Consider the following 27528-nt stretch of genomic DNA (forward strand, 5'->3'; position numbering starts at 1 on the left):
TTGGCAGAGAAGGAGGTGGTTTTTCAGCACCTGGAACTGGGGCTTTAGTCAAGGTTGAGAGAATTATGAACAGTTCGAAATATCAGTCTAGTTTGCAACAAAACCTTCAGGCCTCTGCAGGAAAGCCAAAGATTAAGAGGAATTTCACCTTTAAGCATGACGATGACACTTAAACATACCTCTTAATCAACAAAAGAACAGCTTCTCTAGATGATCAAAGTTCTGAACTTTCTCAGGCCTGAATCCAATTGAAAATCTGTTTCTTGACCTGAAGAAGGTTGTACACAGGAGATGCCTATGCTATCTGACAGATTTGTAGGTCTACTGCATGGAAGAGTGGGCAAAGATTAATTCCAGGTGGGCCCTGCTGTTAGACTCCTATCCAAAAAGATTGAATGCTGTCATAAATTCAAAGTGTTAGTTTGAGGTTGTGCATATTTAAGCAATCACATTAAGTTACCATAAATATTTTTGAGTGGCAAAAGAAAACTATAAAAGCTTAGTTTTCAATTGAATTGTACAGATTATGGATGACAGACAGAAAAAGCTCTGAAATGATTCTTGTTATGATTTTTCAAATGACTAGAACTTGGCATTTTACCAGGGAGTTATAGACTTTTTATATGCACTGTATGTTCTTCATATATAACTCTGCTCTAGATATATAAGTAAAACACAGTTTAATTGTAGCTTTCCCTTTCATTTTCTAAGATCTGAGTATTGAGAAAGATCTAATAAATAATGTATCAGAAGACCATAAGGCCTGTTCTAAAACCTCTGGCTATTATGTTTGAGATCAATATTTGAAACAAAGTGTTTTATTAATGTTCTCAGTCAATTAGGGGAAAAACAGTATTTCCAGGTATTTGAAGGAACAACAAAAAATTAGAAAATGTAATTCCAGAAAAACTGTTACATATTGTCATAGTTTATCATACATCTCTAGGCCCCACCCCGTGCCCTCAGCTTGTTGGCAGATCTGGCCAGATGTACCAAGTACCGACATTTATGACCGTGCATGCGTAGATCGGAGAGATAATTAATGTGTGATCTGTGCGGTACTCCACCTTGGGGAAAAAAAGGCGCCAAATGTGGTTTATCCGCGCTGCTTGTAGGCAATGCAGACCCAAATGGAAGTGTAATAAAGGGTTTTTTTTTCAGGTTCTTTAGTCAACGCATTTCAAGGTCATTCCAGACTTCTTCCTCAGGACACAAACCATGTATGATATACATGACATACGGTTTTGTCCTGAGGAAGAAGTCTGGAATGACTTTGAAACGCGTTGACTAAAGAACCTGAAATCCTTCATTACTCATTTGGGTCTGCATTGCTTACCATCAGCGCGGATAAACAGCATTTGGCTCCTTTTTTTCCTCTTTCATGGTAGGAAGACCCTTGGATCTGCAGCAGATTATCAGGTTAGCATGTCCTACATTTGCATAATTGTTGCTCTCAGATAAGACCCTATTTGCGCTTGTTTTGCACCTAGTTTCTGCAGTACTGCACCCTGAGCTTCAGTGTTGCATTCTACATACACGAGTTTCACACCTTTCATTTGTTTGTTTTTTTCCCTAGATTTTGTGACTGGTTGCTCCTCACAGTAATCTGTTTCAGTCTGTTACAGATTGCTTATTAAAACCTCCTGAATTTAATTTATGCAAATTAATGGTGAAGATTGATGATGTTTGAGATGAGTTTAGACAAGCAAAATATTTTTGTTTCACCTAATGTCTGTTACTTAGGCCTTAGATACAATATATGATTGCTAATTTTCATGAAAGCGTGGTACACATACATTTCTGACTTTTTAAGTGAAACATTCTTTATATTAGCTTTTCCCTAAATTTTACATGTATTAGAGATGAGCTAATTGATTTGCTCTAGACATGCAAATGCAAAACTGCACTCCGGATTCTGGCCGCTAGGAAGCAGTTCTCATTCCGGTGGCCACAAACTACTGACCTGGCCAATTCCCTCATCAGTAATACTTGTGTTCTCATTTCCTTATGGATACCTCCCCATATTTACGGTAGATGTTTGCTTTATGAATGGGTGAGGGTTCCATTTTTACCACAGTGCTCCAAAAACATTCTTAAAGGGGTTGTCTAAAAATTCTTTATTCATTGGTTGGTCATCAGTATCAGATTGGGGGTGACATTGAAGTGAATGGGTAATGTGCTGCAGTAGCTAAGAATCACTTCCACTCAGTGTACTGAGCTTTGATTTTCTACTGGCCGCCATGAGGCTGCTGGGTGTCGGACCCCCACCATCTGACATTGATAACCTCTCCTAAAGATGGGTCATCCGTGTCTAAGTTTTGGACAACTCATAAAGTACGGTACATGTGCTGCCATTTTTGTAGTAAAAAGTCATTAAACACTCCCTTTACCCGCACTGATGGATGATGGGTGAGAGCTTGTTCGTCAGTATTTTGCCCTTGTTACCTCTGCTTTTTATCACTCGGGCCGGCATCCTGCATCATATGGAATTTTTTATCACTTTTCAGTTACTTGCTTTCAATTTCAAATAGTTTATTAATTATCCAGCTGAGACTTACTCATACTAACAGATGTTCGAGGCAGTGGGCAATACTGCTTCTTCTCTAGTAAAGTTTGCTTGCATTTTCTATTGACTTTTTAAAATAGGCTTTCGTGTGCATATGCATGCGGACTAACATGATTTCTCCTTGCAGACTCTAGCTCTACTTTGTTGTCTCTGAGCTAGTGGCTGGAGACTAGCTACGGCTATGATATCTCTTAAACAGTGAGGCAAATTCCTACTGTTCTCTGTCGTCAGCACATAGACATAAGCAGCAACTGAAAGGATATTATACTGCAGTACTGAGCTGTGTTGCTGTGAAACCATCAATGTAGTGAGATACATTTTCTAGAAGCTGCAGCACAATCTTCCAGTATGTGACTGGTTTCTCTCTGTGTCGAATGCTCCTCTCAATACTTCTCTTTTCTCCATACAGTTTAAAGGGAACCTGTCACCACGTTTTTGGAAGATGGGATAAAAATAGCGTTAAATAGGGGCAGAGGTGGGCGTTACATTAGTGTGTGTGTTATGCGTTTATTACCCACCTAAGTTGCCGAAATAACTTTGCAAAGTCTCCGTTTTCGCCTGTCAATCAGGCTGGTCAGGTCGCATGGGCGTTGTCTTCCCCCAGATTTGGCGTAGTTTTCCGTTGGTGGCGTAGTGGTGTGCGCATGCCCAAAGTCCGGAATCCTCTTCCAGGGGATTTAAAATAGCGCGGTGTTCGTTATTGCATTGGTGATCGGTGGGCGCGGCCATCTTCCTTTGGCCGCGCGTGCGCAGAAGCGGCGCTCTGCTGGCCGCGGCTTCAGGAAAATGGCCGCCGCGATATCCATCTGCGCACGCGCGGCATCCCGCGGCCATTTTCCTGAAGCCGCGGCCAGCAGAGCGCCGCTTCTGCGCACGCGCGGCCAAAGGAAGATGGCCGCGCCCACCGATCACCAATGCAATAACGAACACCGCGCTATTTTAAATCCCCTGGAAGAGGATTCCGGACTTTGGGCATGCGCACACCACTACGCCACCAACGGAAAACTACGCCAAATCTGGGTGAAGACACCACGCCCATGTGACCTGACCAGCCTGATTGACAGGCGAAAACGGAGACTTTGCAAAGTTATTTCGGCAACTTAGGTGGGTAATAAACGCATAACACACACACTAATGTAACGCCCACCTCTGCCCCTATTTAACGCTATTTTTATCCCATCTTCCAAAAACGTGGTGACAGGTTCCCTTTAATAGGATATATAATCTGATGCCTCAGTGTGCTTGGCATTTAGTTTTGCACAGTGGCAAAGGGGAGAAGTGGCTCATAAGAGAAGAAAGCATGTGTTCTGTAAAGTGTTTTTTTTTTGTTTTTTAAAATACAGTTCCCATTTTAAATTACAATTCCATACGGTCAGTAAGCAAAGAGCAGAAGTGCTGGTAGCATACTATATAGGTACAGGTTACCATATTGTTTTACCCTGAATCTGACAGGGAAAATACATGGGCTATGTGACCCAATGGTCTTATAACAGTGTTGATCTAAGATGAACATAAGGGGGATTTTCCAACACATTTGTTAATCCAGGAGGGCACAGCCTGTGGCCCTCGATGCGCTTACATCAATAAATACCCAATAAGTTCTGATTTCATAGTTTAGTGAGACACATGAGGATGGTAAAATCTGGTAATGTGACCCTCGGACCAAAAAAGGTTGTACACCCCAGCCTTAGTCAGATGCCATATACAGTACCATCTATCACTCATAGACCCCCACAGTTAAAAAAAAAAGAAAAAAAAAGTACCATATACTAGTCTTACAGAGCTGGAAAGAAGCCCGTGGCAAGTGGACTCTGCTAAATACATGATGGTACTTTTTCTGTGTTCTTCTATGACTATTTCAGGAGCCATATTTGGAGGATTTATAAAAACAAGTCAAAGAAAAAAAGGCATTGAGAAAAGTGTTAGATTCATGCTCTCATTTCTCAAAGCCCTTTTGGAAAATTTAAAGCAGTACTTATTGATATTAATTCGCCATTCCTGTGCACTAGTTTTTGAAAAATGTATGTTGTATACTGCTCTTAGATTAGGCAGCAAAAACCTGGTTCCAAACCCTTAAAGGATTATTACCATTTTCAAGATCCTACCCCAATATGTAGTAGGTGTAGTAATAATAATATTAGCAAATACCTCCAATTAGAAATGTAGTATAGTTTCTCTGATTCGCTATCTCTTTCGTCATGTGCAGGCATTGCAGGACCTTGGGTATCCATGGTTATGACCAATGCTATAGTGACAGCTAGTTGCTAAAGGTCGTATCCATGGATGCCTAAGGTCCTGCTGCAATGCCTGCACATGACAAAAGAGACATAAGCGAATCAGCAAAACTATACTACATTTCTAATTTGGAGGTATTTGCTAATATTATTACGCCTACTACATTTTGGGATAGGATCTTGGAGATGGGGATACCCCTTTAAGGGTTTGGCACCAGGTTTTTGCTGCCTCATCTAAGAGCAGCATAATGTAGGGGCAAACACTCTGATTCCAGTGATGTCACTTACTGGGCTGCTTATTGTAGTTTTGAAAATCACTGTTGTATCCGCAGGAGATTATCAGTAGAGGACTAGTAAACCTAACATTTTGTCTTCCATATTCATGAGCTCTGTATAATCCTGTTCCCACCATTGGTTGCCTATGTACACCGTTGACAGAAAGCTGCCAGTCAGTGGTGTGGGCGAGTTATACAGAGCTCAGCATTCAAAGAACTGCTAGATCTGCAGCAGATTAAACTGTGATTTTATCAAAACTGCAGCAAGCAGCCCAGTAAGTGACACATCGCTCAAATCATGCTCTCTGCCTCTGCTGCTCTCAAATGGGACAGCAAAAACCTGTTGACATATTCCCTTTAACTGGCTTTTGATAATATTTACTGATTTGCTTTCCTTAGGGCAATTTTAAGCTAAGCCCGACTGATTTGCATCATGCTGATTATTATTTTTTTTAAATAATAAATATGTGTGTGTAATGTAGTGTGTATGTGTTAATATACCTGCCTTCACCCTCGCCTCCTCCGGCATCCATCACTACTCGGTGACGTCACCGCTCTTCAGATTATCTGGGTGACTCTATGAATGATCCAGAAGTCTCTTTTAGGCCTCATTCACACATCCGTGTTTAAGGGTTTTGGATCAGTGTGTCCATTTTTACCATCAGGATATCATCAGTGTGTTCGTTTTTACCATGAATGTGTCATCCATGTTTTGTACAGACAAAGAAAATTAATTACAAAGCTTCTCCCATACTTTGCAGTGTTATACACGGACAGCACATGAATTGTGCACTGAAGCTATCCGTGTTCTGTGCGTGTTTTTTACAGACCCATAGCCTTGGCCCTTGTCATCAGTGCTGCTGGAAAAAAGCTGATATATCTCTGTATTTTGAAAGGACACATGGTCCAGGAAAAACACGGACATGTGAATAGCACTATCTATATATATATATATATATAATTTCTGTTTGTCTGTCGCGGAAATCCCGGGTCCCTGATTGGTCACGGCCGGCTGGCCGCAACCAATCCATGACATGCACAGTCCGGCCGCAAATTGACCCCTCCCTACTCCCCTCCAGTCAGTGCCTCCTCCATACTCCCCTCCAGTCAGCGGCCACATAGGGTTTTAGCAGTTCGTTAACGCTGCTATTAACGCTATGTGTCCCATCTTTTTACTATTGATGCTGCCAATGCAGCATCAATAATAAAAACATATAATGTTAAAAATAATTAAAAAAATCAAAAAATCATTCTATTATCACCTTCTGGTGCCTTTCCCGCTCCTCGCGACGCTCCGGTCCCAAGAATGCATTTCGGCAATGACCGGAGATCACGTAACGGTCTCGCGAGATAATGACGGCATAATGCGGTGTAACACAGTCTGTTAACGCTGCTATTAACCCTGTGTGACCAACTTTTTACTATTGATGCTGCCTATGCAGCATCAATAGTAAAAGATCTAATGTTAAAAATAATAAAAAAAAAATCATTATATTCTCACCTTCCGGCGCCTTTCCCGCTCCTCGTGACGCTCCGGTCCCAATAATCCATTGCGGCAATGACTGGAGATGACGTAGCGGTCTCACGAGACCGCTACATCATCACGTGTTATTGCTGCAATGCATTACTGGGAACGGAGCGTCGCGACAAGCATCGCTAACTCCTGGGCTGGATCCGGGGGCCGCCGGAAGGTGATTATATAACTATTTTTTAATTATTTTTTTAACAGGGATATGTTGCCCACATTGCTATATACTACGTGGGCTGTGTTAGATACTACGTGGGCTGTGCAATATTTTACGTGGCTGTGCAATATACTACGTGGGCTGTGCAATATACTACGTGGCTGTGTTATATACTGCATGGGCTGTGATATATACTACGTGGCCTGTTTATTTACTGCGTGGCCTGTGTTATATACTTCAAGGAGCAGTGCTATATACTACGTGGCTGTGTTATATACTACGTGGCTGTTATACACTGCGTGGGCTGTGCTATATACTCCGTGGCCTGTGTTATATACTGCGTGGCCTGTGTTTTATACTGCATGGGCTGTGCTATATACTACCTGGCTGTGTTATATACTACATGAGTGGTGCTATATACTATGTCTCTGTGCTATATACTACGTGGCCTGTGTTATATACTGTGTGGGCTGTGCTATATACTACGTGGCTGTGCAATATACTACATGGTTGTGTTATATACTACATGGGCTGTGCTATATACTATGTGCAATATACTATGTGGCTGTGTTATATACTACTTGGCAGTGCTATATACTACGTGGCCTGTGTTATATACTGTGTGGCCTGTGTTATATACTACATGGGCTGTGCAATATACTACATGGCTGTGTTTTATAGTACGTGGCTGTGTTATATACTCCGTGGGCTGTGCTATATACTACGTGGCTGTGCAATATACTAGGGGGCTGTGTTGTATACCACATGGGCGGTGCTAGGTACTACGTCTCTGTGCTATACGTGGCCTGTGTTATATACTGCGTGGGCTGTGTTATATACTGCGTGGGCTGTGTTATATACTGCGTGGGCTGTGTTATATACTGCGTGGGCTGTGTTATATACTGCGTGGGCTGTGTTATATACTGCGTGGGCTGTGTTATATACTGCGTGGGCTGTGTTATATACTGCGTGGGCTGTTATATACTGCGTGGGCTGTGTTATATACTGCGTGGGCTGTGTTATATACTGCGTGGGCTGTTATATACTGCGTGGGCTGTGTTATATACTGCGTGGCCTATTATATACTGCGTGGCCTGTTATATACTGCGTGGCCTGTTATATACTGCGTGGCCTGTTATATACTGCGTGGGCTGTGTTATATACTGCGTGGGCTGTGTTATATACTGCGTGGGCTGTTATATACTGCGTGGGCTGTGTTATATACTATGTCTCTGTTATATACTATGTGGCTGGGCAATATACTACGTGGCTGTGCTATATACTACGTGGCTGTGCTATATACTACGTGGCTGTGCAATATACTACGTGGTTGTGCAATATACTACGTGGCTGTGTTGTATACTACATGGGCGGTGCTATATACTACGTCTCTGTGCTATATACTATGTGGCCTGTGTTATATACTGCATGGGCTGTTATATACTGTGTGGGCTGTGTTATATACTGCGTGGCCTATGTTATATACTGCGTGGCCTGTTTTATATACTATGTCTCTGCTATATACATATATATGTAGGCTGTGCTATATGCTATGTGGCTGGGCAATATACTACGTGGCTGTACTATATACTACGTGGCTGTGTTAAATACTACATGGGCTGTGTTATATACTACATGGGCTGTGTTATATACTACATGGGCTGTGCAATATACTACGTGGCTGTGATATATACTACATGGCTGTGCAATATACTATGTGGCTGTGTTGTATACCACATGGGCGGTGCAATATACTACGTCTCTGTGTTATATACTGCGTGGGCTGTGTTATATACTGCGTGGGCTGTGTTATATACTGCGTGGGCTGTTATATACTAAGTCTCTGCTATATACTACGTGGGCTGTGCTATATACAACGTGGCTGTGCAATATGCTACATGGCTGTGCTATATACTACGTGGGCTGTGTTACAGTTAGGTCCATATATATTTGGACAGAGACAACATTTTCTAATTTTGATTATAGACATTACCACAATGAATTTTAAACAAAGCAATTCAGATGCAGTTGAAGTTCAGACTTTCAGTTTTCATTTGAGGGTATCCACATTAAAATTGGATGAAGGGTTTAGGAGTTTCAGCTCCTTAACATGTGCCACCCTGTTTTTAAAGGGACCAAAAGTAATTGGACAGATTAAATAATTTTAAATAAAATGTTCATTTCTAGTACTTGGTTGAAAATCCTTTGTTGGCAATGACTGCCTAAAGTCTTGAACTCATGGACATCACCAGATGCTGTGTTTCCTCCTTTTTGATGCTCTGCCAGGCCTTCACTGCGGTGGTTTTCAGTTGCTGTTTGTTTGTGGGCCTTTCTGTCTGAAGTTTACTCTTTAACAAGTGAAATGCATGCTCAATTGGGTTGAGATCAGGTGACTGACTTGACCATTCAAGAATATTCCACTTCTTTGCTTTATTAAACTCCTGACTTGCTTTGGCTTTATGTTTTGGGTCATTGTCCATCTGTAGTATGAAACGACGACCAATCAGTTTGGCTGCATTTGGCTGGATCTGAGCACACAGTATGTCTCTGAATACCTTTGAATTCATTCGGCTGCTTCTGTCCTGTGTCACATCATCAATAAACACTAGTGACCCAGTGCCACTGGCAGCCATGCATGCCCGACATCACACTGCCCCCGCCGTGTTTTACAGATGATGTGGTATGCTTTGGATCATGAGCTGTACCACACCTTCGCCATACTTTTCTCTTTCCATCATTCTGGTAGAGGTTGATCTTGGTTTCATCTGTCCAAAGAATGTTCTTCCAGAACTGTGCTGGCTTTTTTAGATGTTTTATAGCAAAGTCCAGTCTACCCTTTTTATTCTTGATGCTTATGAGTGGCTTGCACCGTGCAGTGAACCCTCTGTATTTACTTTAATGCAGTCTTCTCTTTATGGTAGATTTGGATATTGATACGCCGACCTCCTGGAGAGTGTTGGTCACTTGGTTGGCTATTGTGAAGGGGTTTCTCTTCACCATGGAGATTATTCTGCGATCATCCACCACTGTTGTCTTCCGTGGACGCCCAGGTCTTTTTGCATTGATGAGATCACCAGTGCTTTCTTTCTTTCTCAGGATGTACCAAACTGTAGATTTTGCCACTCCTAATATTGTAGCAATTTCTCGGATGGGTTTTTTCTGCTTTCTCAGCTTAAGGATGGCTTGTTTCACCTGCATGGAGAGCTCCTTTGACCGCATGTTTACTTCACAGCAAAACCTTCCAAATGCAAGCACCACACCTCAAATCAACTCCAGGCCTTTTATCTGCTTAATTGAGAATGACATAACGAAGGGATTGCCCACACCTGTCCATGAAATAGCCTTGGAGTCAATTGTCCAATTACTTTTGGTCCCTTTAAAAACAGGGTGGCACATGTTAAGGAGCTGAAACTCCTAAACCCTTCATCCAATTTTAATCTGGATACCCTCAAATGAAAGCTGAAAGTCTGAACTTCAACTGCATCTGAATTGTTTTGTTTAAAATTCATTGTGGTAATGTCTATAACCAAAATTAGAAAAATGTTGTCTCTGTCCAAATATATATGGACTTAATTAACTGTATATACTGCGTGGGCTGTGCTGTATACTACTATACATATTCTAGAATACCCGATGCGTTAGAATCGGGCCACCATCTAGTAGATTATATGTACGATGGGTACATGTGAAAAAAACGAATACAACACGTACGTCTGAATGTGGCCTAGCAATGTAATCCTATGGATTCGTGTTCTAACTCTCCGCAGGCTTACATTGTAAAAGTCGCTTCTGGGTCATGCAGAGCACAGTGTGACCCGGAGAAACAGAAAAGTGATGACATCACTGAGAAGAGGAGCAGAACGGCGCTGGATCCCGGGGTAGGTGAGTATATTCACACTCCAAAATTACATTAAATACACACATTTATTGGTAGGTGAGTATATTCACACTCCAAAATTACATTAAATACACACATTTATTTGAAAAAAAAATATCTTTATGGCAAGGCTTCTTTATGTATATACTCTACTTTATATAACAGAAACTAGTAATAATGAATAATGCACGCGTGGGATGTAGCTTTCAGTAGGAGGAAACATGTGACTGGTGCATGCTGTCTCATTATTGTAGAGGATGCAGTTTTCACTGTGTAGTAATAGGCTATGTTTTTTAAGGAAATGGAAATGTCATAAGAACTCGGTGTTGAAAATCTTTCAAGTAAATATTTTTAGCGTTATCTCATTTCTATCCTTGTGTTATGCGATCAGGTGGTTTATACTGGTCTCCTGTACTGCTATCTACAAGGAGCTACCGCTTGGGGAAGTGAGTGTTAGAAGAATATCTCGCTCTACCTAACAATATATACCAACATGCAAAAATATAGTGCACCTGTGTCTCATAAAATTACATATTTTATTAAATTCATTAACTATCATAGAAAGTTATAAAGTCACTAAAATGGAGGACCACATTAGCAAAACAGTAATATTACTTATAATAGTCCAACATTTGCAATGCACAGTTCTGGAAATGGCACAATGATCATTCGTTTGCTGCTAATGGTAATTTAGGAGACTGTTGTTGGTATGGAAAATTGCTGTTTCTTAGCGGCCCTAAAAGCAATGTATGTCTTCACAATTTTTGGGTTCAGTGTTTTGAAAATAAAGCAACTATTTTAAATAGAATTTCCCCTTTTCTATCTAGAATTCTAGCACTTTCCTATGGTAGCAAACCTTTCTTGAAAAATATAATATTTATTGTACTAGATTTCGGAGGTGGAATGTTGATTCAGTGAACAAGTCTGATTGCCATTTGTGGAGTCAAAGGATTCTCCCCCTAATATGAGACAATTTAGAATCTCATTTCATCTTTCAATCTTAAAGGGGTTTCCTTTGAACAAAGCTAATTTTATTTAATGGATCTTGGAATAATAATTTCTAAAATTGGATGTGTTTAAATAAAATGTTCCTGTGCCGAGAGAACCTTATATATGTGCCCCTGATGTGTACTGTGTAATGGCTGTGTCTGACCGTACAGGATAATGGTCTCAACATACCACAGCTCCGTTGCAGGGGAGGAAGCAAGAGAGCACTGAATCACCATTGATTCTTTCTGTAAGGCTGTGTGCACACGTTCTGGATTTTTCACGTTTTTTTCACTATTAAAACCGCGAAAAAAACGCTCACATTAAGCATCCTATTAAAAGAATGCAATCCGCATTTTGTATGCACAAGCTGCGTTTTTTTCATGAGCGGAAATGCATTCCGGAAAAAAACGCAGCATGTTCATTAATTTGCGGAATTGCGGGGAGTCCGCACACATAGGAATGCATTGATCCGCTTACTTCCCGCATGGGGCTATGCCCACCATGCGGGAAGTAAGCGGATCATGTGCGGATGGTACCCAGGGTGGAGGAGAGGAGACTCTCCTTCACGGACTGGGCACCATATCACTGTTAAAAAAAAAAAAAAAAAGAATGAAAATAAAAAATAGTGATATACTCACCTTCCGATGGCCCCCGGAGTCCTGCCGCCTCTCAGCGGTGCACACGGCGCCTTCCGTTGCCAGGGATGCTGTGTGCGAAGGACCTGGGATGATGTCGCGGTCACACAGCATCCCTGGGAACAGAAGCCGCCGCGTGCACCGCTGAGGAGATCGGGGGCCGTCGGAAGGTGAGAATAACCATTTTTTTATTTTTTTTTTATTATTTTTAACATGACATCTTTTTACTATTGATGCTGCATAGGCAGCATCAATAGTAAAAAGTTGGTCACACTTGTCAAACACTATGTTTGACAAGTGTGACCAACCTGTCAAATCAGTTTTCCAAGCGATGCTACAGATCGCTTGGAAAACGCTAGCATTCTGCAAGCTAATTACGCTTGCAAAACGCTAGTGTTTAGCAGGAATACACATGCCAATTCCGCATGCGATATACCCGCGGCAGGAGTTGCGGAATTGCCGTGGAAATTTCTGTGGCAATTCTGCAACGTGTGCACATAGCCTAAGGGAAAACATTTCCCTGCCTGTTTAGAAACATGTTTTACGTCGCAGAAACAATTGGCTGCGATCTTATGCTGTCCTGTCTGTATACTCTTTTGCGTCCTCCCCTGCCCAGGAGCTGTGGTATGATCAGACCATGTTCCAGACACGGCCATTACACAGTACACAGCAGGGACACATTCATAAGATTATCACAGCACAGGAACATTTGTTTGTCATTATCCAATTGAAGAAGTTATTATTAATTCCATGATCTATTAATTAAAATGTACTTTGTTCGTTAACCCTTTAAATCTGTTAGAACTAATATTTTTAATGAAACAATGGAGTGTTCTGTAATTGCAGGATCAGCCTACATGGCGTTTATTTTTAGTTTATTACCATGGAAACTCATTGATCTGCATATGAAGCATAATTGAATTTAATCTGAAAAAAAAAAAAACACAAATTGCCTCCAGTTTTGTGTTTTTGTATATGACTTACCAGCTAGTACGGTATATGGCTAAAATTATTTTATGTTTTGTTATCTTGCAGCTGAGCTTGCTTATCGCCTTTCTTTGTGTGCGGTTCTCAGACTGGACAGACTACAGTGCCTACCGCTATTTTGAAGTTGTCACAATTTGCTTCATGATACTAATAATCATCCTTTATGTGGTGAACGTATTCCGGATTTACAGAATGCTTACATGTGTATCATGGCCTCTAGCGGTAGGTAAATTTTTAATACACTTCTGATACATTATTAACCCCTTCATGACCTTGCCGTTTTTTGCAATTCTGACCAGTGTCCCTTTATGAGGTAATAACTCAGGAACGCTTCAACGGATCCTAGCGATTCTGAGATTGTTTTTTCGTGACATATTGGGCTTCATGTTAGTGGTAAATTTAGGTCGATAATTTCTGAGTTTATTTGTGAAAAAAACGGAAATTTGGCAAAAATTTTGAAAATTTCGCAATTTTCACATTTTGAATTTTTATTCTGTTAAACCAGAGAGTTATGTGACACAAAATAGTTAATAAATAACATTTCCCACATGTCTACTTTACATCAGCACAATTTTGGAAACAAATTTTTTTTTTGCTAGGAAGTTATAAGGGTTAAAATTTGACCAGTGATTTCTCATTTTTACAACAAAATTTACAAAACCATTTTTTTTAGGGATCACCTCACATTTGAAGTCAGTTTGAGGGTTCTATATGGCTGAAAATACCCAAAAGTGACACCATTCTAAAAACTGCACCCCTCAAGGTGCTCAAAACCACATTCAAGAAGTTTATTAACCCTTCAGGTGTTTCACAGCAGCAGAAGCAACATGGAAGTAAAAAATGAACATTTAACTTTTTAGTCACAAAAATGATATTTTAGCAAAAAAATTTTTATTTTCCCAAGGGTAAAAGGAGAAACTGGACCACGGACGTTGTTGTCCAATTTGTCCTGAGTACGCTGATACCTCATATGTGGGGGTAAACCACTGTTTGGGCGCACGGCAGGGCTCGGAAGGGAAGGAGCGCCATTTGACTTTTTCAATGAAAAATTGGCTCCAATCTTTAGCGGACACCATGTCGCGTTTGGAGAGCCCCCGTGTGCCTAAACATTGGAGCTCCCCCACAAGTGACCCCATTTTGGAAACTAGACCCCCCAAGGAACTTATCTAGAAGCATAGTGAGCACTTTAAACCCCCAGGTGCTTCACAAATTGATCCGTAAAAATGAAAAAGTACTTTTTTTTCACGAAAAAATTATTTTAGCCTCAATTTTTTCATTTTCACATGGGCAACAGGATAAAATGGATCCTAAATTTTGTTGGGCAATTTCTCCTGAGTACACCAATACCTCACATGTGGGGGTAAACCACTGTTTGGGCACATGGTAAGGCTCGGAAGGGAAGGAGCGCCATTTGACTTTTTGAATGAAAAATTATCTCCATCGTTAGCGGACACCATGTCGCGTTTGGAAAGCCCCTGTGTGCCTAAACATTGGAGCTCCCGCACAAGTGGCCCCATTTTGGAAACTAGACCTCCCAAGGAACTAATCTAGATGTGTGGTGAGCACTTTGAACCCCCAAGTGCTTCACAGAAGTTTATAACGCAGAGCCGTGAAAATAAAAAATGTGTTTCCTTTCCTCAAAAATATTTTTTTAGCCCAGAATTTTTTTATTTTTGCAAGAGTAACAGGAGAAATTGGACCCCAAAAGTTGTTGTCCAGTTTCTCCTGAGTACGCTGATACCCCATATGTGGGGGTAAACCACTGTTTTGGCACACGTCGGGGTTCGGAAGGGAAGTAGTGACGTTTTGAAATGCAGACTTTGATGGAATGCTCTGCGGGCATCAGGTTGCATTTGCAGAGCCCCTGATGTGCCTAAACAGTAGGAACTCCCCACAAGTGACTCCATTTTGGAAACTAGACCCCCAAGGGAACTTATCTAGATGTGTGGTGAGCACTTTGAACCCCCAAGTGCTTCACAGAAGTTTATAACGCAGAGCCGTGAAAATAATAAATGTGTTTCCTTTCCTCAAAAATATTTTTTTAGCCCAGAATTTTTTATTTTTGCAAGAGTAACAGGAGAAATTGGACCCCAAAAGTTGTTGTCCAGTTTCTCCTGAGTACGCTGATACCCCATATGTGGGGGTAAACCACTGTTTGGGCACACGCCGGGGCTCGGAAGGGAAGTAGTGACGTTTTGGAATGCAGACTTTGATGGAATGGTCTGCGGGCATCATGTTACGTTTGCAGAGCCCCTGATATGCCTAAACAGTAGAAACCCCCCACAAATGACCCCATTTTGGAAACTAGACCCCCCAAGGAACTTATCTAGATGTGTGGTGAGCACGTTCAACCCCCAAGTGCTTCACAGAAGTTTACAACGCAGAGCCGTGAAAATAAAAAATCATTTTTCTTTCCTCAAAAAAGATGTTTTAGCAAGCAATTTTTTATGTTCACAAGGGTAACAGGAGAATTTGGACCCCAATATTTGTTGCCCAGTTTGTTGTGAGTACGCTGATACCCCATATGTGGGGGTAAACCACTGTTTGGGCACACGTCAGGGCTCGGAAGGGAAGTAGTGACATTTGAAATGCAGACTTTGATGGAATGGTCTGCGGGCGTCACATTGCATTTGCAGAGCCCCTGATGTGCCTAAACAGTAGAAACACCCCACAAGTGACCCCATTTTGGAAACTAGACCCCCGAAGGAACTTATCTAGATGTGTGGTGAGCACTTTCAACCCCCAAGTGCTTCACAGAAGTTTATAACGCAGAGCCGTGAAAATAAAAAATAATTGTTCTTTCCTCAAAAATTATGTTTTAGCAAGTAATTTTTTATTTTTGCAAGGGTAACAGGAGAAATTGGACCCCAACAGTTGTTGCCCAGTTTGTCCTGAGTACGCTGGTACCCCAAATGTGGGGGTAAACCACTGTTTGGGCGCACGTCGGGGCTTGGAAGGGCGGGAGCACCATTTGACTTTTTGAACGCAAGATTGGCTGGAATCAATGGTGGCGCCATGTTGCGTTTGGAGACCCCTGATGTGCCTAAAACAGTGGAAACCCCTCAATTCTAACTTCAACACTTACCCCAACACACCCCTAATCCTAATCCCAACTGTAGCCATAACCCTAATCACAACCCTAACCCCAACACACCCCTAACCACAACCCTAACCGCAACACAACCGTAACCCTAATTCCAACCCTAATCCTAACCCTAATCCCAACCGTAACCCTAATCCCAACCCTAACCACAACTGTAACCCCAACACACCCCTAACCCTATCCGTAACCCTAACCACAAGCCTATTCTTAACCCTATTTCCAACCCTAGCCCTAATTCCAACCCTAACCCTAAGGGTATGTGCCCACGTTGCGGATTCGTGTGAGATTTTTCCGCACGATTTTTGAAAAATCTGCAGGTAAAAGGCACTGCGTTTTGCCTGCGGATTTACAGCAGATTTCCAGTGTTTTTTTGTGCGGATTTCACCTGCGGATTCCTATTGAGGAACAGGTGTAAACCGCTGCGGAATCCGCACAAAGAATTGACATGCTGCGGAAAATACAATGCAGCGTTTCTGCACGGAATTTTCCGCACCATGGGCACAGCAGATTTGGTTTTCCTTAGGTGTACATGGTACTGTAAACCTGATGGAAAACTGCTTCGAATTCGCAGCGGCCAATCCGCTGCGGATCCGTGGCCAATCCGCTGCCAATCCGCTGCGGATCCGCGGCCAATCCGCTGCCAATCCGCTGCAGATCCGCGGCCAATCCGCTGCGGATCCGCTGCAGATCCGCGGCCAATCCGCTGCGGATCCGCGGCCAATCCGCTGCGGATCCGCTGCCGATCCGCGGCCGATCCGCTGCGGATCCGCGGCCAATCCGCTGCAGATCCGCGGCCAATCCGCTGCGGATCCACTGCGGATCCGCGGCCGATCCGCTGCGGATCCGCGGCCGATCCGCTGCGGATCCGCGGCCGATCCGCTGCGGATCCGCTGCGATCCGCTGCGGATCCGCTGCGATCCGCGGCCGATCCGCTCTGTGTGCACATGCCATAACCCTACCCCTAACCCTAACCCTACCCGTAACCCTAACCCTACCCCTAACCCTACCCCTAGTTCTAACCCTAACCCTAGTGGTAAAAGAAAAAAAAATATTTTCTTTATTTTATTATTGTCCCTACCTATGGGGGTGATAAAGGGGGGGGTTTATTTATTATTTTTTTATTTTGATCGCTGTGGTAGAACCTACCACAGCGATCAAAATGTACCTGTAACGAATCTGCCAGCCTGCAGATTCGGCGGGCGTACTGAGCATGCGCCCGCCATTTTCCAAGATGGCGGCGCCCAGCGAGGAGACGGCCGGACACCGGGAGGATCGGTAAGTATGAGGGGGTGGTGGGGGGGTGGATCGGAGCACAGGGGGGGGGGATCGGAGGACGGGGGGAGCGGACAGGAGCACGGGGGAGCGGACAGGAGCACGGGGGAGCGAACAGGGGGACGGAGGGGGGTACCTGACAGAACGGACGACTGGGGAGGAGATCGGGGGCGGTGGGGGGGGCCAGTACATGATTTCCAGCCATGGCAGATGCTATTGCAGCATCGGCCATGGCTGGATTGCAATATTTCACCATTTTCATAGGTGAAATATTGCAAATTGCTCTGATTGGCTGTTGCACTTTCAACAGCCAATCAGAGCGATCGTAGCCACGTGGGGGCAAAGCCACCCCCCCTAGGCTGAAGTACAACTCCCCCTCTCCCTGCAGATCGGGTAAAATAGGAATTAACCCTTTCACCCGATCTGCAGGGATGCGAACATTCCATGACGCCGCATAGGCGTCATGGGTCGGGAAGGGGTTAAAAAAGCATTAGTGGGGAATGGACAACCAGAGCTCATCAGCTAAACTTACATAGTTTGAATTCATCGTTGAGAAATCTAGCAGAGCTGAAGCAGATGGTCATGGCCGAAAGTGTTGTCACTTTTGAAATTGTTCCAGAAAATGAAATATTTCTCCCAGAAAATTATTGCAGTTACACATGTTTTGTTATACACGTTCATTTCCTTTGTGTGTATTGGAGCAACACAAAAAAAACCAAGGAAAAACAAGGCAAATTGGTCGTAATTTCACACAAAAGCCCAACAATAGGTCGGACAAAATTGTTGGCACCTTATCAAAATTGTGGGTGAACAGCTTTGTTTTAAGCATGTGATGCTCATTCAAGCATGATGGATAGCGGAAAGAGAAGAGAACTGTCTGAGGACTTGAGAACCAAAATTGTTGAACAATCTCAAGGTTACAAGTCCATCTCCGGAGATCTTGATGTTCCTTTGTCCACAGTGTGCAACATAATCAAGAAGTTTACAACCCTTGGCACTGTAGTTATTCTCACTGGACGTGGACAACGCAGAGGGACTGATGAAAGATTGCAACGCAGGATAGTCCGGATGGTGAATAAGCAATCCCAATCAAGTTCCAAAGAAATTCAAACTCTCCTGCAGACTCGGGGTGCATCAGTGTCAGCACGAACAATCCTTCGAAATTTGAAAAAAATGAAACTATGGCAGGAGGACCCCACTGTTGGCACAGAGACATAAGAAAAGCTAGACTGCAGTTTGCCAAAATGTATGGGAGAAAGCCAAAATCCTTCTGGGAAAGCATCTTGTGGACAGATGAGACCAAGATAGAGCTTTTTGGTAAAGCACATCATACTAATGTGTACCGAAAAAGGAATGAGACCTACAAAGAAACGAACACAGTACCTACAGTTAAATATGATACAGATTGTTTTGCTGCCTCTGGCACTGGGTGCCTTGACTGTGTGCAAAACATCATGAAAAATGAAGATTTCCAAAATATGTTGCGTCACAATGTAGTGCCTAGTGTCAGAAAGCTGATTTTGCGTCCTAAGTCATGGGTCACCCAGCAGGACAATGACCCCATACATACTTCAAGAAACACCCAGAAATGGATGGAAACAACGCTGCAGAGTTCTGAAGTGGCCAGCAATGTGTCCGGATCTAAATCCCATTTAACACCTGTAGAGAGATTTTTAGATTGTTGTTAGTAGTGATGAGCGAGTATACTCGTTGCTCGGGTTTTCCTGAGCACGCTTGGGTGGTCTCCGAGTATTTGTAATTGCTCGGAGATTTAGTTTTTGATGACGCAGCTGCATGATTTACGGCTGCTAGCCAGCCTGAGTACATGTGGGGGTTGCCTGGTTGCTAGGGAATCCCCACATGTATTCAAGTTGTCTATCAGCTGTAAATCATGCAGCTGAGGCAAGGAAAACTAAATCTCCGAGCGCTAACAAATACTCGGAGACCACCCAAGCGTGCTCGGGAAAACCCGAGCAACGAGTATACTCGCTCATCACTAGTTGCTAGGAGAAAGCACTAGTGATGAGCGAGTATACTCGTTGCTCGGGTCTTCCCGAGCACGCTTGGATGGTCTCCGAGTATTTGGATATGCTCGGAGATTTAGCTACGCTGCTTGACAGGCTGAATACATGTGAGGAATACCTGTTTGTTAGGGAACTCCCACATGAATTCAGGCTGTCCAGCGGCTGTAAATCATGCAGCTGAGGCGACGAAAACTAAATCTCTGAGCACGCCAAAATACTCGGAGATCACCCGAGCGTGCTTGGGGAGACCCGAGCAACAATGCTATTCGCTCATCACTAGAAGGCACCCATCAAATATGAGACACCTGGAGCAGTTTGCAAAAGAAGAGTGGTCCAAAATTCCACTTGAGAGGTGTAAGAAGCTTGTTGATGGTTATAGGAAGCGATTGATTGCTGATATTTATTCCAAAGGGTGTGTAACCAAATATTAAGTTGAGGGTGCCAACAGTTTTGTCCGACCTATTTTAGGGGTTTTGTGCAAAATGATATATAATTTGCCTTTGTTTCTCTGTTTTTTTTAATGTGGTTCCAATACACAAAAACCTGTGTATAACAAAACATGTCTTACTGCAATAATTTTCTGTGAGAAATACATTATGTAACAATTTTTAAATGGTTTGAACACTTTCGCCCATGACTATAAGTGTTTTATCAAAACTACAGCAAGAAGCCCTGGAGCCAGGATTTCTGCACAACTTTTTGTTGATCTCAGTAGGGGCAGCAAAATCTGGTAATGGATTCTCTTTATATAGCCATGTCAGGTGAATAATCGTTACATGGGCACATCTATACACATTTTACTTCAAATTACCATTTAGGGTATGTGCACACGTTGCCGATTCCATTGCGGATTTTTCTGCGCGGATTCTGAAAAATCCACAGGTAAAACGCACTGCGAATTACAGCGGATTTACTGCGGATTTTGTGCGGATTTCACCTGCGTCTTAACACCTTTGGAATTATGGATTCCATGTGTAAAACGCTGCGGAATCCGCACAAAGAATTGACATGTTGTGGAAAATAAACCGCAACGTTTCCGCACAGAATTTTCTGCAGCATGTGCAATGCGGATTTTGTTTTCCATAGGTTTACATGGTACTGTACAATGCATGGAAAACTTCTGCAAATTACCCTAATAGGTGCTCATACTGAATTATTATGCACAGGGAGTGCTCTTTGATGGAAAGATTGTTTTGTGTAATGTCCAATTATACCATACACAATCAAACGTCCAGTGAATTTTGGACATAAGAAATTAACATCTGACATTCCAGACAATTGCGGTGTACTATTGCTCAGCTAAAATTAGTGTTCACTCAACTCTGGTTAAAGTCCTAATCATTTTTAGCACTTTACATTCATGTGTATTGTTTCTTTTTATTAATAATGTCAACAACATGGGTATTTTTTAAGAGTTGTAATATTGTAATGTAAATCTATAAATTATCACCAATTCACTTGTTGTATTTGCTTTCATTATAGGAATTGTTACATTATGCCATATGCACCTTCTTACTCCTCGTTGGCTCCATTGTGGCTGCTGTGAAAAGTTACGGCATTGGTGGATTAGTAGCGGGTTCGGTAAGATAATACATTGAATTACTTGTTTCTGCACAGTATTTGCCTATGAAGATCAACCTCAAATATAGTGTATGGAGAGATTTAAAAAAATGATATCAAACTATTGACTACATAGAGTACAGTGGCTTATGAAAGTATACACCCCCTTGGATTTTTACTTATTTTGTTACATTACAACCTGTGTTTAAATATTTTTGTAATCCGATTTGTGTGTGATTCACAAGCACTAAATAGTTCAACTTGGTAAAGTTTACTCGTGCAACCAACTAACCTTGTGACCTAAGTGTCATGGTCTGTCAGTATATACACACCTTTTCTGAAAGGTGAGAGACCTTGCAACACCATTAAGCAAGAGATACCACTAACTAGACAAGACCGCGAAGAGCAAGGAACAGGGCCGGTTTTAGACAAAGTGGAGCACTTGGCAAAAATGTAAAATGGGGCCCCAAATGCTAACTTATTGCACCATCACACACAAACATTTCTGTTGCATTTACATGCACCGAGATCGAGCCACTAAACAAACATGTTCGACAATATTAAAGTCATTCAATGCTTTTTTCCCACCGGCTGAGAAACAATGATGGGGGCAGAACAATCAATAGTAGAATAATCTGTCCCCATACAGTATCCTGTTATCAGCAGCACATCTGCAGTTTTCACCAGGCGATGTGCTGCTCAGACCAATGATTTTTGTTCTGGCATAAACAATCCAATCACTCAATGAATAGGCAGCATTTTGCTTGTTTAGTATAATGCACTCCCCATAGTCCTCCACATAGAATAATGTACCCCAAAGTCCTCCACATAGTATAATGCACCCCATAGTCCTCCACATAGTATAATGCACCCCATAGTCCTCCACATAGTATAATGCACCCCATAGTCCTCCACATAGTATAATGTATCCCATAGTCCTCCACATTGTATAATGCACCCCATAGTCCTCCACATAATATAATGCACCCCATAGTCCTCCATATTGTATAATGTTCCCCCTAGTCCTCCATATAGTATATTGCACACCACATGGTCATCCATATAGTATATGCCCCATAGTCCTCCATATAGTATAATGTGCACCATAGTCTTTCATATAGTATAATGTGCCCCATAGTCCTCCATATAGTACAATGCACACCCCATAGTTCTTCATATAGTATAATGCATTCCCCATTGTCCTCGATACAGTATAATGCAGCCTCCATATAGTATAATGCAGCCACCCTCATAGAATACAATGCAGCCTCCCTCAGAGAGGGTGCGAAGAGAGGGCCATCCTCCAAAGCTCTCAGCCCGGGCAAGGACAGGCAGCACAGAAAAAAAGTACCTCTGAAGGAGCTGCAGAGTTCCCAAGCAGAGACTGGAGTATCAGTCCATACAACCACAATAAGCCGTACTCTGCATAGGTGGCCTTTATCCAACAGTGGGCAGAAAATTGCCTTTACTTACACACAAAAATTGTAAGGCTCATTTTGAGTTTGCCAAAAGACACGTGGGGAAGACTCCCCAAATGTATGGAAAAAGGTGCTGTGGTCAGATTAGAACAAAATTTAAATTTTTGGTCGCCAAGGTAAACGCTATGTCTGGCACCAAATGAACACAGCTCATCACCCCATGAATGCCGTGTTTTTCAGTAGCAGGTTCGGGGAAAATGGTCCGAGTCAAGGGGAAGATGGATGGTGCAAAACACAGGGATATTCTTGAGGAAACCCTGTTTGTCTGTCAGTGATTTGAGACTGGGTTGGAGGTTCACCTTCCAACAAGACAATGACCCAAAACATTCTGCTAAAGCAACACACGAGTGGTTTAAGGGGAAACGTGTAAGGCCATGTGCACACGTTCAGGATTTTTCACGTTTTTTTCGCGTTTTTTCGCTATAAAAACGTGATAAAAACACGAAAAAAACGCTTACATATGCCTCCTATTATTTACAGGGTATTCCACATTTTTTGTGCAAATGTTGCATTTTTTTCCGCGAAAAAATCGCATCGCGGAAAAAAAAGCAACATGTTCATTAAAAATGCGGAATTGCGGGGATTCCGCACACCTAGGAGTGCATTGATCTGCTTACTTCCCGCACGGGGCTGTGCCCACCATGCGGGAAGTAAGCAGATTATGTGCGGTTGGTACCCAGGGTGGAGGAGAGGAGACTCTCCTCCACGGACTGGGCACCATATAATTGGTAAAAAAAAAATAATTAAAATAAAAAATAGTGATATACTCACCCTCTGATGACCCCCGAAGTGTTCCCGCCTCTCCGGTGCATGCTTTTTCTTCCGTTCCTATAGATGGTGTGGTTCAGGACCTGTGATGACGTCGCTGTCTTGTGATTGGTCGTGTGACCGCTCATGTGACTCACGCGACCAATCACAAGCCGCGACGTCATCGAAGGTCCTGAACCACACCGGCATCTATAGGAACGGACGCCGCTGAGGAGATTGGCTGTCTGCGGAGGGTGAGTATAACCATTTTTTTATTTTTTTTATTATTTTTAAACATTCTATCTTTTACTATAGATGCTGCATAAGCAGCATCTATAGTAAAAAGTTGGTCACACTTGTCAAACACTATGTTTGACAAGTGTGACCAACCTGTCAGTCAGTTTTCCAAGCGATGCTACAGATCGCTTGGAAAACTTTAGCATTCTGCAAGCTAATTACGCTTGCAGAATGCAAAAAAAACCCGCGAAAAAAACGCAAAAAAACGCAAAAAAAAAAATGCGGATTTCTTGCAGAAAATTTCCGGTTTTCTTCAGGAAATTTCTGCAAGAAATCCGGACGTGTGCACATACCCTAAATGTTTTGGAAGGGCCTAGTCATAGCCCAGACCTTACTCCAATTAAGAATCTGTGATCAGACTTGAAGATTGCTGTTCACCAGGGGAAATCACCTAACTTGAAAGAGCTGGAGCAGTTTTGCCTTGAGGAATGGGCAAAAATACCAGTGAAAAGCTCCTAGAGACTTCTCCAAAGCGACTTGCAGATGTAATTGCCACAAAAGGTGGCTCTACAAAGTACTGACTTTAGGGGGTGAATAGTTATACACACTGAAGTTTTCAGTTATTTTGTCCTATTTGTTTGCGTGGCAATAAAATGAAAACCAAATGTTCACAGATGTAGGCATGTTCTTTACATGAGCTGATGCAAACCTAGGAAAAAAAAATCCAGGTTGACGTAGCAAAACACAAAAAATGTCAAGAAGGTGAATACTTTTGCAAGCCACTGTATGACTGATACTTTCTGTGTACATTTTCCTGTACTAGAATACTAAAAGCAATCACATCCTGTCTGTGGGAGAGACTGACAGAGTAACAGCAATTACAGTTGCCGTTCCCCATCACTGACTTTTGTAATTTCCTACATACTAGTACATTGACTTAGTAACATGAGTAACAAATTGGAACTTTTTATAGACCTTGATTATATTACTTCTGTTACATGTGACAAGTCTACAGTCCGAGATGATTAATTTAGTCCTGCGTTGGGTATCTGCAGATTGCTGAAAACCTGGTAATTGGAATATGCTCCTTCAGCAGCTGATTGGATCGTTTATGTGGGCCATAAATGATTGATCTGCATCATATCTCCCCATATAAATGGGATTTACTACCAACATGTATCGATGCTGAACAGTCCTATTACTGATTATCTACAAGGAGTTTATATGTTCTCCCCTTGTTTGCATGGGTTTGCTCCCAGACTCTAAAGATGTACAGATAGGGAATTTAGATTGTGAGCCCCAATGGGGACAGTGACGTTGATGTCTGTAAAGCGCTGGAAATAATGGTGCTAAATAAGGGAGTAAAAAATAATATATTTGTATAGTGATTTTTTTTTTTTCTCTTTCAGATCTTTGGATTCATCGCCTCATTCCTCTGTATTGTCGGAATGGTGCTATCCTACAAAGTGTCATTTGTTACTCAATCCAGTGGTAAGTTCATGTTAGTGTTAGTGGGAGAAATTGGGGTACCTGTCCTTATAGTATGTTGTTATATAGTGCTGGGAATCCTTTATAAATTAGAGTACTTTATAACACAAGCTTGAAAAAATTATTTTAACATCCGAAATGTTGGCCTACTGAAATGTATGTTTAGTAAATGCACTCACTACTACCAAAAATACCAATACCTGGTTTAAAAATAACAGTATCACTGTGCTTGATTGGCCAGCAAAGTCACCTGATCTTAACCCCACAGAGAATCTATGGGGTATTGTCAAGAGGAAGATGAGACACCAGACCCAACAATGCAGACGAGCTGAAGGCTGCTATCAAAGCAACCTGGGCTTCCATAACACCTCAGCAGTGCTGCAGGCTGATTGCCTCTATGCCACGCCGCATTGATGCAGTAATCGATGCAAAAGGAGCCCCAACCAAGTATTGAGTGCATTTACTGAACATACATTTCAGTAGGCCAACATTTTGGATTTTAAAATCATTTTTCAAGCTGATGTTATAAAGTATTCTAATTTACTGAGATAATCACTTTTGGGTTTTCATTGTCTGTAAATCATAATAATCAACATTGACGTAAATAAACACTTGAAATAGATCACTCTGCTTGTAATGATTCTATATAATGAGTTTCGCTTTTTGTAGAATTGAAGAACTGAAATAAATTAACTTTTTGATGATATTCTAATTTTGTGTGATGCACCTGTATACCCTACTGTAAGTAAAAAGCCATGAGGCATATAAATTCCATAGGGTAATTGGTAAACATCTGTTTTGGAAAAAAAAAAAAAAAAGTGTGAAAGCCATCCCACTTCGACAAGGTGTACTCCATCGGGACAGTCCTAACCTCTAGTATTAAAACCTTACCATGTGTCAAAGTGGTCAATGTGAATAAGGGCCAAGCAGAAACGGCTCCCAGCTATGGATACCCACGAAATGGAAAGATGTATAAATGTAATGTCCAGCTCAAAGAAAGGGAGGCCTCATCTTTGCGTGTACTGAGTGCAAGAACCTCCCTTGCGTTTGAGCTGAGCATTATATATATATATATATATATATATATATATATATATATATATATATATATATATATATATATATATATATATATATATATATATATATATATATATAATTAAAAAAAGAAGGCAGCACACCATTTTTCTTCATAAATGTGCAGGATTTATTAAGAAAAATGGTGTGCTGCCTTCTTTTTTTAATTCTATGGACTTTGGATAACCAGTGGACAGGTTACCTGGAGGCTTTGCACCCAGAGATAAGTAGAAGTGTAGAAGTGCTGTTCCTTTTTTTTAAATATATATATATATATACATCTCTCATTTTCTCCCTTACACCTCTCATTTTCCCACTCACTCCTCTTATTTTCCCCCTCACTCCTCTCATTCCCCCCTCACTCCTCTAATTTCCCCCTAACACTTGTCATTTCGACCTCACACCTGTCATTTTCCAATCACTCCACTATTTTCCCTCACTCCTCTCATTTTGCACTCACACCTTTTCATTTTCACCTCACACCTCTCATTTTCACCTCACACCTCTCATTTTCCCCTCAGTATATACATGTTTGTAATCTCCCTTATATATAGTATACACTTGTATGTCATCTCCTGTATATAGTATATACCTGTATGTCATCTCTTCTGTAAATAGTATATACCTGCTGTATGTCATCTCCTCCTGTATATTGTATATACCTATGTGTCATCTCCTCCTGTATATAGTATATACCTGTATGTCATCTCTTCTGTATATACTATATACCTGTATGTCATCTCCTCCTATATATAGTATATACCTGTATGTCATCTCCTGTATATAGTATATACCTGTATGTCATCTCCCCTGTATATAGTATATGCATGTGTCATCTCCTCCTGTATATAGTATATACCTGTGTGTCATCTCCTCCTGTATACAGTATATACCTGTGTCATCTCCCCTGTATATAGTATATATGTGTGTGTCATCTCCCCTGTATATAGTATATACCTGTGTGTCATCTCCCCTGTATATAGTATATACCTCTCCTCCTCCTCCTCCTCCTCCTCCTCCTCCTCCTCCTCCTGTATTAGACCGCGTTCACACGTTATTTGCTCAGTATTTTTACCTCCATATTTGTAAGCTAAATTGGCAGCCTGATAAATCCCCAGCCAACAGGAAGCCCTCCCCCCTGGCAGTATATATTAGCTCGCACATACACATAATAGACAGGTCATGTGACTGACAGCTGCCGGATTCCTATATGGTACATTTGTTGCTCTTGTAGTTTGTCTGCTTATTAATCAGATTTTTATTTTTGAAGGATAATACCAGACTTGTGTGTGT

The 27528-nt window shown here is 41.9% G+C and overlaps 1 protein-coding gene across 1 annotated transcript in view; it reads left to right on the forward strand.

The window, feature by feature from the left end:
- The window catches only part of CMTM7 (CKLF like MARVEL transmembrane domain containing 7), a 68710-nt gene that overhangs the window by 36272 nt on the left and 4910 nt on the right, over window positions 1-27528 (forward strand). The window contains exons 2-4 of the mRNA XM_077268970.1: window positions 13298-13471; window positions 21131-21229; window positions 25080-25161. Coding sequence (XP_077125085.1) covers window positions 13298-13471; window positions 21131-21229; window positions 25080-25161 — 355 coding nt within the window. The remainder of the gene's footprint in view (window positions 1-13297; window positions 13472-21130; window positions 21230-25079; window positions 25162-27528) is intronic.

The sequence above is a fragment of the Ranitomeya variabilis genome, chromosome 6 (assembly GCF_051348905.1).
Source record: "Ranitomeya variabilis isolate aRanVar5 chromosome 6, aRanVar5.hap1, whole genome shotgun sequence".
Taxonomy (NCBI): Eukaryota; Metazoa; Chordata; class Amphibia; order Anura; family Dendrobatidae; genus Ranitomeya; species Ranitomeya variabilis.